Source organism: Cibotium barometz, chromosome 33 (genome assembly GCF_041138505.1).
Source record: "Cibotium barometz isolate CiBa-2024 chromosome 33, ASM4113850v1, whole genome shotgun sequence".
Taxonomy (NCBI): Eukaryota; Viridiplantae; Streptophyta; class Polypodiopsida; order Cyatheales; family Cibotiaceae; genus Cibotium; species Cibotium barometz.
Window position 1 is genome coordinate 6,993,371 of NC_141078.1, and position 14,019 is coordinate 7,007,389.

At 50.7% G+C, this 14,019-nt stretch overlaps 1 protein-coding gene across 6 annotated transcripts in view; it reads right to left on the minus strand.

Moving 5' to 3' along the window:
- Nucleotides 1-14,019, minus strand: part of LOC147619244 (uncharacterized) — a 123,644-nt gene that overhangs the window by 51,266 nt on the left and 58,359 nt on the right. For all 6 annotated transcript variants that reach the window (XM_086772895.1, XM_086772891.1, XM_086772889.1 and 3 more), the window contains 3 exons: nucleotides 2,597-2,690; nucleotides 2,374-2,443; nucleotides 2,098-2,274 (listed from right to left, as the gene is read on the minus strand). In XM_086772895.1, the coding sequence (XP_086629021.1) occupies nucleotides 2,098-2,274; nucleotides 2,374-2,443; nucleotides 2,597-2,690 (341 nt within the window). The remainder of the gene's footprint in view (nucleotides 1-2,097; nucleotides 2,275-2,373; nucleotides 2,444-2,596; nucleotides 2,691-14,019) is intronic.

The following is a 14,019-nucleotide window of genomic DNA, read 5'->3' on the forward strand; positions in this document are numbered from 1 at the left end:
TCACATACAACTTTCAAACAATCCTACGTATGTCCCTTGTCCTCGAATAACTTGAAGACAACATACGACTTTATAACAAATTCCATCCCTATAACAGGTGGTTACGCCCCATTGAATAGGTGGAAAGTTCATTACTCAATGAGTAACCTGAGTTAACTTATCATGTCTGTTTTTCTCACTCCCCCAAATTGCGAATGAACATGTCCTCATGTAGATACCCTTCTCCTTCTTCCACTACTGAGTGATCCTGAATCTTGGATATGCAACCTCGTCTTGGGCACTTAGTCCTAGACGGAGAACTTATATCTCTCTCATATACAATTCTAAGGCTGCCTCATGCATCACTATGTATCAATATCACTTGGCCGTCACCAAAGAGTGTGTGAGGAATTACCCTACAGGTAACATGTCATGCTCAAACAACCAAGAAAGTTCCTTATCTTCTTGTTCACTCGCAAACTAGCACTACCCCTCATAGTTACCATAGATTAACTATGCCCAAGCATAGAGCATTCTAGATCAGAAACCCACAAAGCCTCAAGAGATTCTACATGAGCATACACTTTGGCATTCCATACCACCAGATCGATCACACCCCACATAAAATTAAAAGCATTTGATCATAGGTGGAATGGCCAACTTTCCCTTCCATATCATAGCCTTGAAACAACCGAATTTCTGTCTGAACACCGATATGAACCTTAGGTCAACCTGAGGGTCAATCTAATCCATGCAAAGTCAAGGATAAAAGATACCACCACACTCCATTCTATGTCATGGGCTCCCTTAGTCAACACCATTGGCTGGAACCCTTGGCCTAGACAACTTCAAGTATGGACAACTCCACAGGACATCCTCACTCGACGCCATGTCTTGGGTTTTGTCAACTCCTGACAAGACTGCCCAAACTAGCCAGCTAGTGGCTACCCGGATAGCACCAAGGGTTCATGATATGTCTTGGTATTCTTTCTACATCCCTTAAAAAATTCATGTCTACAAATGTAGAAAGCATGCAAGACATGTAAGGTCCGCGTTATCGACCATCTCCCTCTGCCCCTCTGCATCGCAAGGTTCTGCCCCTAGCTCCTGTGTGCACATACCCCAAGCTTTCATACTTCAACCGTCCCCCGTCATACATAAAGGCAAAAACAAGTCAAGCAAGGAGATGCGTTGGCTTCTCCACCAGTGTCCATAGCACGCTTACAAATCATGCTCTTTCTTTTCCCCCCTTTCCGCAAGCTTTTCTTGCAAACCCATGCGAGAGTACTTTCTTGTACATCCAAAGCCTCGGGTTAATAATAAAGAAGGGGTTCTACATCCATATTAGGGAAGGGGTTCAGCAAATCTTTATAGCTTTTGCTCCCAGTAGCCCCAAAATTGCACGGCCAGTCCCTCTACTGGCAAATCTACTGTCAACCACCTGTGCCCCACTCTATAGTACTGTCGGTTTGCCATTCTTCTTGCAGCCAGAGAATCTCCCTTTGCTGGCCATACTGCATACAGGCTGTACGGTCTGTTTTGGCTGCTCCAAGGCTTCAGTTTCTTCACACACATAGCCTGAGGCTGCTGATTTGGCGCTGAACCTGCTGGTCAAAGTGAAACAGGCTGGTCAACTATGGTTCTAGCAGTTAAAAGGCTGGTCAAAGATGTCCCAACAGGCAGGATGGGTTGAAGAGGTGGTGTATCGAGTAAGTGTAGGGATACCTGTGAAGTTTTCCTGCATGGTCGAAGCAAGGCCATGCTGCCTAGGAAGTCTTTAGAAGCGTTGGAGGGTTGTGACCGGCTGTCATAAATATTAGCAGGATTCTTCAGCCCCTAGTGTGGCATGATTGTTGTTTTGTGGCTTTTACTTTTGTGCTTTTTGTGTTGTTAATTAAGTTTTCTAATCTTCTGTAAGGTAGTCCTCTCTTCCCTCAGAATGTCCTTCACATCATCATGTGCAATAGGCTGATCATTTCAAGAATCACACTGCCCATTGCAGAAAGAGCACTAAGAACTAATTAAAAATGACAACCCAGTAAGAAAACCTACATACAGTATTGTGGTTTTCATCTATTTCTAAAGCAGCAACAACGAACCCCAAAAACAAGTGTGCACCTTTCTAAGGTTTCCCTTGTTGAAGAGCTCTGGTCGCTTTAAAGGTAGAATAATGAGCTCCTCCAAGGTGGTTTTCACATCCTCAAGTGCACCAATTTGATCAAAACTGACCCCAATCTCTTTGGCTCGAACTACTGACGAAGCAAGTTCACTTTCATACTCATTTTCAGCCAAAGCCTACAAATCATGAAAACCGGTGGCATGTGATTGGAAAGAGCAACAACCAAAAGAGAAAAGCAAGGAATAATTTAACAATGCATAGATAACGGTGAATACCTTTATATCATTCGATTTATCACCGGTGCTTTTCTCTATAGCTCGGAATCTTGACACTGCTAGTTCCAAACTGTACATTAAAAAGAAAATCACCATATGCTATGTCATGTGTAAAGCAAGAAAGGTTCAAATTTGCACTCTCCTGTAGTTTCATGCCACGAAAAAAGGAGGCCTTCACCAAAACATCTCACAAGAAACTTAATACCTTAACTACGTGAATTACCTCTCTCGAGTAAGGCAAAGAGTCTTTCCTTTTTGCTGCACCACACTTGCATTCAAACAAATATTTCTTGCCCATCCAACAATTTTTTGGGCCTCTGAAAAATCACCAAAACGAAACTTTCTGTATGAGTTTGTCATCATTTCTGTCAGCGTGGTGCTTGTGAGAGTAAGCTATCAAGCAATGCAGCTCCAACAACAATATAGAGCTTGACACACCCCCCCCCCCCCAAAAAAAAAAAAACAAAACAAAACAAAACAAAGTTGTCAAAAATTTACACAATCACATAAATGACTTATGTACCAAAGCTTCTTCTCATGTTGTCTTGACATCCCAGTTTTTCATGGATCACATGTAACAGCTTTATGGTCTCATAGACCCTTCAGGTCCTACGTACACATTAATAACACCATTGTAGCATTGTACAAGTGGCACTTACAAGGCTGTTGTTTCTTCTCCCAGTTCTAGTTGGGTTTTTTATTTAAATAATCACGCTTAATTTCCATGATTTGTCACTTCATCAATACATTGTAGCATTTTGGTATCATACACCCCCATCATGGAACTGGTTGGAGCTAGACAGATCTGCATTGCATTATTGTATACCCTACGCATATAGGTTGCATACTGAGCCTTTCGCAGTAGTGCTCCATCCATCACCGACCCCACTAGCTCAGTACTTTCATAGTTTATTTTGTCCTTTTTTTTCTAGACATCCAGAGGACATTGACAGTTGTACATTGATTTGTCTCATAGGTCGAGTTCGGCCTCTAGTAGACGTTAATACAGCTTTCTTTCTTTCTTTCTCTCACACCATTGTCGCATTGTACAAGTGGCACTTATAGGGTTGTTTCTTTTTGTTTCCGAGAAAAGATCCTTTCGTTAGTTATATAAAAAAAACGTCCGTTGGGCTACAAAAAATCCTCTCTTGCTCATAAGAAGGCAGAGCAGAGATCCAATCAAGGCAGCTAGGGAGACTCTCCCTAGGTGCAAAAAAGTACAAATACCAGTACAAAGAACTGAGAGGCTATATCATACAATAGGAGGGGGGAAAAGCCAAACAGGTGGCCTGTAATGCCAGCGGGGTATAGAAGGGGCCGCTGCGCCAAGTGGTGTGAAAGGCCTCGCACCGCATGATCGCCGCATCCGAGTCGCCCTGGATGCGGTCATACTGTCCTCGCAGGGTGTGGATCAATTCCTGCCAAATCCCCCGAACAGTCTCTGCTAGTGGCTCCAGTCTCCCCTCAAAGGCCCTGAAACACCGGTCTCTCCAGGTGAGCCAGATGGTGAGGCTGCTGAGGAGCTCCCATCGTAGATCCCTCTCCTGTGTCCAGCCGGCGGACGAGAAATCCGGTGAAGGAACAAGGCGAGGCTGGCCCCTAATGAATCTGATGGCCTGGCTGTCCTGCTCCGTCTCGTATCCCAAAGCAGGCCCTGACGAAGTCGACCAAGCAGCGGCACCCCACGTATACATGCCCTCTGGAGAGAGGGGGCCAAAATGCGTAGCATCCGCAGCCAAATCTGCTGCGCCTATGGACAGTCCCATAGGCAGTGTCTCTGTGTCTCCAAAGGGTGGTCGCATCAGACGCAGGCCGCCGGAAGACCACTGTAGACAAGCCAGTTGCCAACTGCAAAGCCCCTATGGGCAACCAGCCACTGGAAAGTCAAGATCTTGCGTGCATGTCGACTAGCCCAGAGCCTGGTCCAAAAATCTTCCAGGAACTCCTGTGAGAGTCCCTATAGCCACCAATGCTCTGATGCAGCTGCAGAGACCATCCTCCTCGCAGTCAAAATATGTCTCCCCAACCGAACAATGTACTGGAAAAAGGTGATCTCTGTGGCCTCGGGGGATGCATAAGGATCATGCCACTCGTACTCGCTAGGGTCCCACTACGGCTGGGCCAAGGGGCACGCAGCATATGCCCATATGCGCCAATCAGAGTCCACATCTGCAGGGTCTGGATCAATATGCCACTTCCGGGAAGTGGCGGCCACTACCCGTATCCTCTGAAAGATGCACTCTGCAACCAAAGGCGACTCCGCCTCCACTCTCTGAAGTCTGCCCTCATCATGGATCTCATAGTAGAGGCATCTACCATCCTCAGTGCAAGCTCTGACAGCAATCAGGATCTCCAACTGTGAAAGGCCCCCATCCACCGTGGGGCCGCTGGCTCGAAAGGCGTGAACCACTCCTCAGTGAGTGCCTCCTGAATGTCATCCCTCATAATCAGCCCCCCTCTGAAGTGACTCAGGCTCTCCACCTGGATCCTGACTCAGCCTCTCCTCCTCTGGGAGACTGCAAAAGGCCTGCCAGTCTCCAAAACTGCGTGCTGGGCCTGCCGGCCAACGGTCCCCACGCTAGACGAGGCCGAGAACCCAGCATATGACCCTGCTTTGTGCGTACCGCTGGTCTCCAGATGAGCGGCTGTCTGGCCCGCTCCTCATCACAAGTAGGAGGTCTCTGAGAGAGCCCCGGTCTCAGCAGCTCCCAAGCTCGCAGGATGCTCAAGGCAAATCTGTATTCCCATCCTCTACTGAACCCTGTCCTCCTCATCTCTATGAAGATCCATCGTATCTCTGGTGCCCAAGTGCCCCCTGCTGGGGGAGCCCTAGCCTGCAGTCACTGAAAAAGAAGCTCCTTCCAAGGCTCAGCGCCTGGAAGCAGCCCCCGAACAATAAGCTACCCTGGGCCAGCGGAAGAGTAAGAACTACCCAAGCAACCTTAGCCCGGGCTGGCTGACCATCCCGCCCAGACCAAAGAAAGTTCCTGATCAGCCTCTGTACCTAGCTGATGCAAGAGCTCGAGAAGATCCAGCAAGACGTGATGTACCACATGGTCACTAAAAGCACCTGATTTGTCACCACCACCCTCCCAGCCAAGGATAGCCGAGCTATACTCCAATACAAAAGCTTCTTCCGAATGCTCAGAAGAAGCGGGGCGATCTGCTGCTCAGGTGACAAATCTAGTCCAATCTGGCATCCCAGATACCGCACTGCTGTGCCAGGAGGAATCCATCTAAAACCCGGGTCTGGGCTCCATGCCGGAGTGGGAGCGCTACTGATCCAAAAGGCCACTGCCTTGCGCCAATTGATCAATGCTCCCGAAGCTGCACCAACAAAAGCCTGTAGCGACTGCTCTGCCCTCTAAAGATTGGCCTCCTGGCCATGCAAAAACAATCTCGTGTCATCAGCAAACTCAGAATCGAGCAGGTCCTCACCTCGGACTGGGAGCTGGAGTCCTCTCAAACCAACCTCCTTTGCTGTCAGATACATGCTCATAGCCTCAACAAAGAAGAGAAAAAGAAACGAGGTGAGAGGACATCCCTGACGGACTGATCTAGTCAACTCAAAACTCGGCCCCCGTGCTCCTGCCATCAGCACCTGGCTACGAGCTGTGGAATATAGAGCCGCCACTCCTCGAATCCAAACTGGCTCAAAGCCCAGGCGAAGCATAGTGCCCTCTAAGAAACCCCAATCGACTCTATCGTATGCCTTCTCAAAATCAAGAAGCATCACGACCAGGTCCTCATCGAGAAATCTAGCTCGGGCCGTCGCCTCCCTCCCAGAAGGTGAAAATGTTGTCAAGGATACTGCGGTCCTTGACAAATCTTGTCTGGGTAGCATGAATCAACTCCCCAAGGAAGGGCTGGATCCTCAAACTCAAGGCCTTTGCTAAGACCTTGTAGACAATATTGAGGATCGTAATAGGTCTCCAATGCCGAATATCATCCGACACTCCCTCCCCCTTGGGGATAAGAAAGATCAAGCCCTCTGAAAAGCTCTGTGGGATCACCCCACTGTCCAAAACATACTGAAAGCCCCTGCGAAGGCTTGGCCCCAAAAGGTCCCAATAGCGCATAAAATAGGCAGGCGTCAATCCGTCCTCCCCAGGGCAACTATGGCGCGGAAGGACCCTCAAAGCCTCAACAAGCTCATCCTCTAAAAGAGGCTCACCCAGAATTGTGCGCATACGATCTGTGACCCTCCTCTGCACATGGGCCCACACAGTCTGTCTGCAAGCATCACGTGCCTCCGTGGTTGGCTGGCTCCACTGAATGCAGGTCTCTATAGAACTCTGTGGCAATGACTCTGATCTCCCCGGGCTCAGTGGCTAACGATCCGTCCTGCCTCCTGAGCTGGCGTACTCCTGCTCAAGCATGGCGGGGTCCAGTAATCTCAAAGAACTCCCCAGTCACTCTATCACCAAGCTGTGTCCACTGAGAGGCCTGGCGATGATAGTAGAACTCATGTCTTTGCTCCTCTGCCTCTCTAACCTCCTGGCGTGCCTGGCTCAGCTGGGACACCACCCACTCACATGTAGGCTGCTGCTCCTGAAGGCGCTGGAGCGAAGCAAGGCTACGTCTCAAACGACGCTCTCTCTCTCGTGTCTCTCCCAGCCATGTCAAGGCTACAGCGTGCAAAAAAGAGCTGAGCTCGATGAGTCCCTGGGCACACTTGCTTGTTGCATCCAGGTCAGAGCTCTGGCTATCATGCCATATCCTCTCAATGTCCTCAGAAAGACTAGGATCTCTAAGTATCCTCTCTGGGATCCTCAACTGCAAGCTGGTCTCCCGTGTCCTCTCCTCAAGTGTCAAAATAACTAGCGCATGGTCTGAAAAAGAGGTGCCAGCGAGAATGCCAACGGAGCCCCCACGCTCCCCGAACCTGTCACCCACATAGAAGCGATCAATCCGTGATAGATTAGTGCCTCCCTGCCGGCGATCCGATCGAGAAAAACTAAGACTGTCCTGAGAGCGGGAGAAAGCCTCATGCTGCCATGCATTAGTGATCCGCAATGTCATGCAAAATCGCTCCCAAGCTGCAAGCCCCATGCCGTGCACTGTAACATGCTTGCCTCCCACCCTATCGGCCAATCCTCAAGCATGTTGAAGTATCCCCCGACACACCAATGTGCAGCCTCGAGCAATGCATCCGAAAACAAGGGTCCAGAACTCTGCTCTGGCACTAGCATGGTTGGGCGCATAGACATTGAGCACGCCAAAGAGCTCATCATGCGTCCTCAGAATGACATACTGTGCTCTACCAGGCACAATGATCCCGCGATCCACAATGGCCTGCCGCCATACATCCCACCCAAAGGGCCAAATCCTGCAGACCAAAAGGTGTCCCATCTACCAGCCATCACCGAACCGTATCGCTCTTACTCAAATTGTGCTCCTGCATCATCACAATATCAATACTAGCCCAATTAGGCATCTCTGAAGATCCTGCCTCAAGCAACCACGATAACGTACACAGTGTGCGCCGCCAAGGCCCTGTACATTCCATGAGATGATCTTCATGGATGACCTGTTGAGGTGGAGGCTGTCTCAGCCGTACGGCGGGCCTTCGCAAGCGGCTTGGATGGAGAATAGTCCCCATCCGAGCGGCTACGAATCTGCCCACCCCGTGTGCTGCAAGAATCTCGGATCAGGCGCCAGTAGCTGTGTCCCATGGCGACTGCCTCCCGCTCAGATAGAGCAACCTCGTGTATGCATACATAACCAGGGTCGCGTGCTAGGTCTGCCACTATGCGAATCACCAAATGTCGAATCCCGGAGGCATCCACACTCCCGATATCAAAGAAATGAGCCAACTCCCAGAGTCGGCCTATCACGTCTGTCATCTCCAAATCGCTCACATGGTGAGAAAACTCAACTGTCTGAGTCTTCAAAATGCTAAGAGCGCGATCCAAAGTCCACTCCCGGTCGCTAGGGCCACAGAGAGGGAAGGAGAAGGCCACCGCTGAATCAAGTGCCTCCTCCCCTCGGGCCGGAGGTATCACTACATGAACTCTGATGGGTGCTGGCTCTGGGGGCCCTCCGCTCCAAAAAGCCATGTGAAGGAGTAGTCAAAAGCCTCCGAGCGCTGTCTAGTATCGAGACTACTCAGCCGACTGCGGATAGAGGATATCCGTGAAACCTGAATCGGCATGGTAGGTCTCCTCTACGGTGCTCGAGCAAGGTCAGTGCTTAGTGCCCGCCGGACTGCAGGTGAGCACCAGGGTACTGCCAGGGCCTCCCGGGAAGCTGAGGCGAGCGGAGGGGGAGGAGGGGGGGGAGAGGGGGGTGGAGAAGGAGCTGCTGACAAAACAAGAGCGGGAACGGGAGGAGGCGAAGGTGGAAGCGAGGCGGGAGGGGGGGAGGGGGGGTGGGGGTGGGGGTGGGGGTGGGGGTGAAGGAGGGGGTGCTGGCATCTCCTGATCCTCAGTCTGCGTTGGGGTCTCCTCCTGGAGGGGAGCAAAGCTATTCCTCACTGGAACCCAGTGATGCTGAGACTGTGGCTGCTGCTGCATCGGTCTCTAGGCGTGCTGCTATGGCTGTCTCCCTCTACGGCGCCCCTATCCAGGCTGCCACTCGGAGGTCTCTGTGGACTGACCATGTGTCCCGGAGACTGCCTGCCGAGCCGCATCTGTGGGCGGGCCATCGGGGGCCTGCTGCTGCGGTGAAGGTCGGGGTCTCCTGCGAGGGCAGGCCTTGGCCATGTGGCCGACCTGCCTGCATATAAAACACTGGTTCGGGAGCCTCGAAAACTCCACTCTCTGATCGATCCATACCCCCCCTATCCTAGGTAGCTGAATGACCTTCGGAAGGGAGGAGATGTCAGAAACGAAAACTCTGACCGAAGGCAGGCCAGCTCCTCTAGCCACCACTGAAGCTGCTGTGGGGCCAGTCTCAACCACCGAGCCCACCAATGCTCCTAGCCTAGAAAGGAGCAGAAGGTACTCGCGGCGGAGTCCAAGGAAGCAAACTGTGACATGGAATAGGCGCTCTCCCTGCTCGGCTGCTGCTGGGTCGAAGCCATGCTGCCAACGTCTGAAGAATGCCCGAGCGCCCCTCATGTCAAGGGGACTCATGGCTAGGACCTGGGCCATGCTCTGGGCTGTCTCGAACTCACTCTGGTAGTGTCCGCGGCCCAGTAATTGAACGTCTAGGATCTTGCCCACATCTGCAAGAAGGCGGGCTTGGAGAAGATCCCGGATCTCCCCTCTGCTGGGGCGAGTGCCGACTATAGGGCAGATGGTGGAATGTGCCTGGAGGAGTTCCACCTCTACGGCGAGGCTCGCTTCCTCTTCTGGCGAAAGAGAAAGCCTGATGGGGGTATCCTCAGGGGTGGGCGAGGGGGCTGCGGAAGAGTCCCTCTGAGGTGGGGCGGAAGGAACCTCCATAAGTGTTTGAAGCTTAGTCGAAGGCGAAGCGAATGCGGAGAGTCCTGCAAGAACCGAGCTGCACAAAAGGCAGAGAGGAGAGAAACAGAGGGGGGCGGGAAAAAAACACAAATAGAGGGGGAGGGACGTAAGGCGGCGAAAGGGCAGGGGGGGGGGTGGAGGAAACGCGAGAAGGGGTGGGGGGGAGAGGGCGGAGGCAGGCGGAGGGGGCGGGTCGCTAAGGAAGGGGAAAAACAGGGGGGCGCGAAGGAGACGGAGCAGGGGGCGGCGGGCGCAAAAGAGCAGGGGCAGGGGGCGCAAGAAGACCAGGCGGGGGGGGGCAGACGCGAGAATGATGTGTACTTAGTGTCCATGAAATCTCGTCATGGATGAAATAAGAAAAACGGACAGTAAGCTAAAATTGAAAACTGAAAAAGACCCAAAGGGTCTATGAGACCAAAAGTGATACAAGAGAGTCTTGTAATCTCATCATAATACAAAAGAAAACAAAGACACGCTATGAACAAGGAATGTTAAATCCGAGCCATAAGATACAAAATGGGATCACCCTCATCACACAGCCTATGGAGCTAACCCGTCGGTAGGAGGTGGGCGCCATCAAGGATTTTAAGCATGGGAATAACCTGTAGAAGGCTCCGCCGATCCACAAGGCGTGGGAAGTGGCTCTAAGCCTCTCCAAGATCTCCTCAAACTGGGGCTGGTGGCTGTGTTGATGGCGAGGTCAAGGGGGCATTAAGTGGAAGATTATGTGTTAATTATGGGTGGGTGGAATTGCTTTTCAAGAAGTTATAGAGCTTGGAGACCTCAAGGGGTGGCGTAGCCCGATCTAGACTCACACCAAAGTGAGGTCTAGCAAGTGGTCGGGCACTACAAGATGTGTGGCTCGATGAGGCTGTGGTTATGTCATCCATTGCTGGTGTGGCACCCTCTCATGATCCATGAACTAAGTGATGGCCGCTTGGGGCCAAGGTGGATGTCTTCCATGAGGTCTCGAGTCTCTAATCCATGAGACTTTGTGGTGAAGAAGCTCTAGTAGGAAGAGGCCTAGGCACCAGTGATCTGGATAATCCACAATCCTAGATAAGGGTCCAAACCCCTCTGTAAAGAGCAACGGCACCTCCCTCAGATGTCATAATATATGGTGCATCTGCATATGAAGTGCTCCTCTGACTCGACCTCCCTCTGGTAGATAATGTGTTGGTACAGTCCACAGGAAGGCTCATAGACTACAGCCATTGCTATGGTGTTGAAGCAGTCGACAGGGATAGAAAGAAAGAAAAAAAGAAAAAAAGATATATTAAGCGTCTACTAAAGACCCAATGGGCCTATGAGACCAAAGTGATACAATAATGTCCATGGCATATCTCATCACGGAATGGAAAATAAAACAGAATGAAAACATAAATATAGCTATCTCACTAGGGTGATACAAAACTGTCCATGCAAACTTGTCATGGAATACTGAGAACATAAAAGCATGGGAGCAACCTCAGCTCTGAGTAGATGGTATACCACTCTCCAAAATGTCAAGCATGGGGCTGACGAGTATGGCCAAGAGGTCTCCCTCAGCTATGTCACGTGGAAAGGTAGCTCGATGGCAGTGGAGCATGTCCTGGATTTGGAGCTGATGAGGTGATCGAAGCCAACAGGGGGGTCGAGGGCGTCGGGCATGCTGAAGTGCAGAGGCTCGGTCCGAGGTAACTCCTCTCGGGCGAGGTAGGTCCAGAGCAGCTCGTGGAGGGTCCACAAGATCCACTGTGTTGGTGTCCTCCACCTCCTGGGCCCAGAAGAAACTGGTGATGGTTGGCTATCGAGGGAGGGGGCGAGGTGGCTGGGGCCTATGTCACAAGAAGGTGTCCCTGTGTCTACGGAGCTCAAGCACGAAGAGGCCCAGGCAACGCTGGTCCTGGAAGTCAATGGTCCTGGAGAGTGGACCGAATCCCTCACGAAATAGACAGTAAAACCTCCCGTGGTTCTCATAGTATACTCGGCAGCGGCATATGTAATGCTCCTCCGTCTCAACCTCTGTGTGGCATAGTCGGCACATCCTCTCCTCTTTGGGTGTCTACGAGATTCCCGGCTCTGAAGATGCGCTCAGAGCTACCTGTCTCCACTCTGAGGCGGTGGGAAGAAACCTGTGTTGCTAGGCAAAATTTTGCAAAAGTGTTTTGGGCATATGTACATATAGATGCATGTTCATATAGCACTGGGATGCCCAATACTCCACCCACTCAAGTGGAGATGAAGCCTTTTTAGCATGTGATGATGTGTTTGATGCAGATATGTTTGTTGGAAACGGTGCAAGACTATAACCATTGTAAGGTTACATCAATGGCATGATGTTTGGCAACAACGAGGGGAACACATTGTGGAACACCACCAGAGTTATGATCAGGGTTGGGCTTCCCTAAATCCGCGATCTCGTGAGCATATGTGGAAGAGCAGGAATAGATCAAATCTTTGTAGAGGGCGCACACGCAATCGGAGATGTTCATCACCAATATTAAGCCAAGGGTGTGCATGGGTTGGAACCCAAGGCTTAGAGTATTTTTCAAGGGTGGCGAAAATGGAAACATCGACCAAAGAAATATTCAACGCAGCGGAAGCGTGGTGAGCATATGATTTCCAAACTCAGAGTGCCGATCTGGGACTTGCCCGATTCCACTAAAGAATTTTTCAAGCTTCTAACAGTAAAAAAGGAGAGGCGCTGGCGATGACAGAAGCCGGTTCTTTTTGTTTGTTTTGTCGCCGGTTCTCAGTGGCTAGTGGCGACACAGAGAGAGAATTTTTCATTGGGGTTGCCGCCTCTGGTAGCGGGGAGTTTTTGAGGTGTTGCTTGTCTGCCTTGTCGCCGGCGGGCGGCTGGTAGCAAGGAGAGAGAGTGTATTGCTGCCGGCACCAGAGTTTGTTGTGTTTGGCTCAGCTACTGGTAGCGCAGCAGATGGTTACCTTGTTGAGGTGCAGCTAAAACAGAGTGTGGCGCGGCTCTGCAAGGAATGATGGTCGTGGCCATCGCAGCTCATACACGTGATCGCTACAGAGTGGTGACTTTTTCTCAGAGTGATGGCGATGGCAATATTGTTGCTGTGGTTGGTGTCTGGTGATGCCACAGAGAGTTTTTTATGTGTGTGTACATTGTTGAAGTAGCCGCCTCTGAGTGCAGAGTGGTGTACTTATTTGTATAGCTTTCGTAGAGCCGGTAGAGCTCAAAGGTGAGTTGTTTTGATTGTTTGTTTAGCCGCTGATGGCTGGTAGCGCAGCTAGCATGTTGTTTGCTCATTTGCTCGTATTACTGCCACAGCTGCAGAGCTCAGAGGTGAGTTGTTTTCATTGAGTAGATGCCTCAGAGCAGCTCGTGTTTTGTTTTTGTTAAGTATTGTTGCCAGTGAGAGAGTGTGTGTGTTGTTTCGTTGGGTTACTGCCCCCTGGTGTCTCAGCCGAGGGGTATGTGTTTTGTTGGTTTGCTGCCGCTGGTGTCTGAGGGCAGCTCGAGGGCTGAGGTGCTGATGTTCTGAGAGGAGGTGAGAGAGGGATCAGTCGTCATGTTTGTGGGCACCTAGTAGCCAAAGGGTGTGTTGTCTTTTACTAGTATTGCTGTTGCTGATGGCGAGCAGAGATGTGTTGTTTTGTTGGGCTGCTGCTCTCAGCCATGGCCCAGGTATATGTTGCCACGATGAATGGGGGACAGCCTTGTGAGTATACATCTTGTGTGTTGATTTGAAGGTGTCATGCATGTGAGATGGTGTGAAGCAAAAGCTTCTGTGTGTTGAAAGAAGCTTATATGGAAGTGTTGATTGGGAATTCAAAGATGAATGATGCTGGTGATGTATCTCGCTATGGTTTGTGTGTTTGTATCTCGTGTGTGTTGATTTGAAGGAGAATGCGTGATTGACGTGTTTGGTGGTGTAGTCCACGGGTTTACACTCTCACACCGCACCTTGTGCCAGCCTTCAATTACCTCGTCATGCACACAGTGAGAGCATATATGTTTGCCGAGTGTTTACTTTGACTATGGTGCCCCTGTTTTGTGCTAGTGATTCCAAGGTTGGGGGAGTGGGAAGCTATAGAGGCCTGATTCCTTGTTTTTTTCCCACTCCACACCGTATCTGGCCAATCGCAATTTGCATGGCATGGGACATGTGAACACTCAAGTAGCCCGGCTGCTAGATGAATCCATCCTCAATGAGTGTGAGGAAGTGGTCTCTGTAAAAGTGCATCTTCGTGGGGAGCTCCGGGGGTGTGATCCATGTGCAATGTG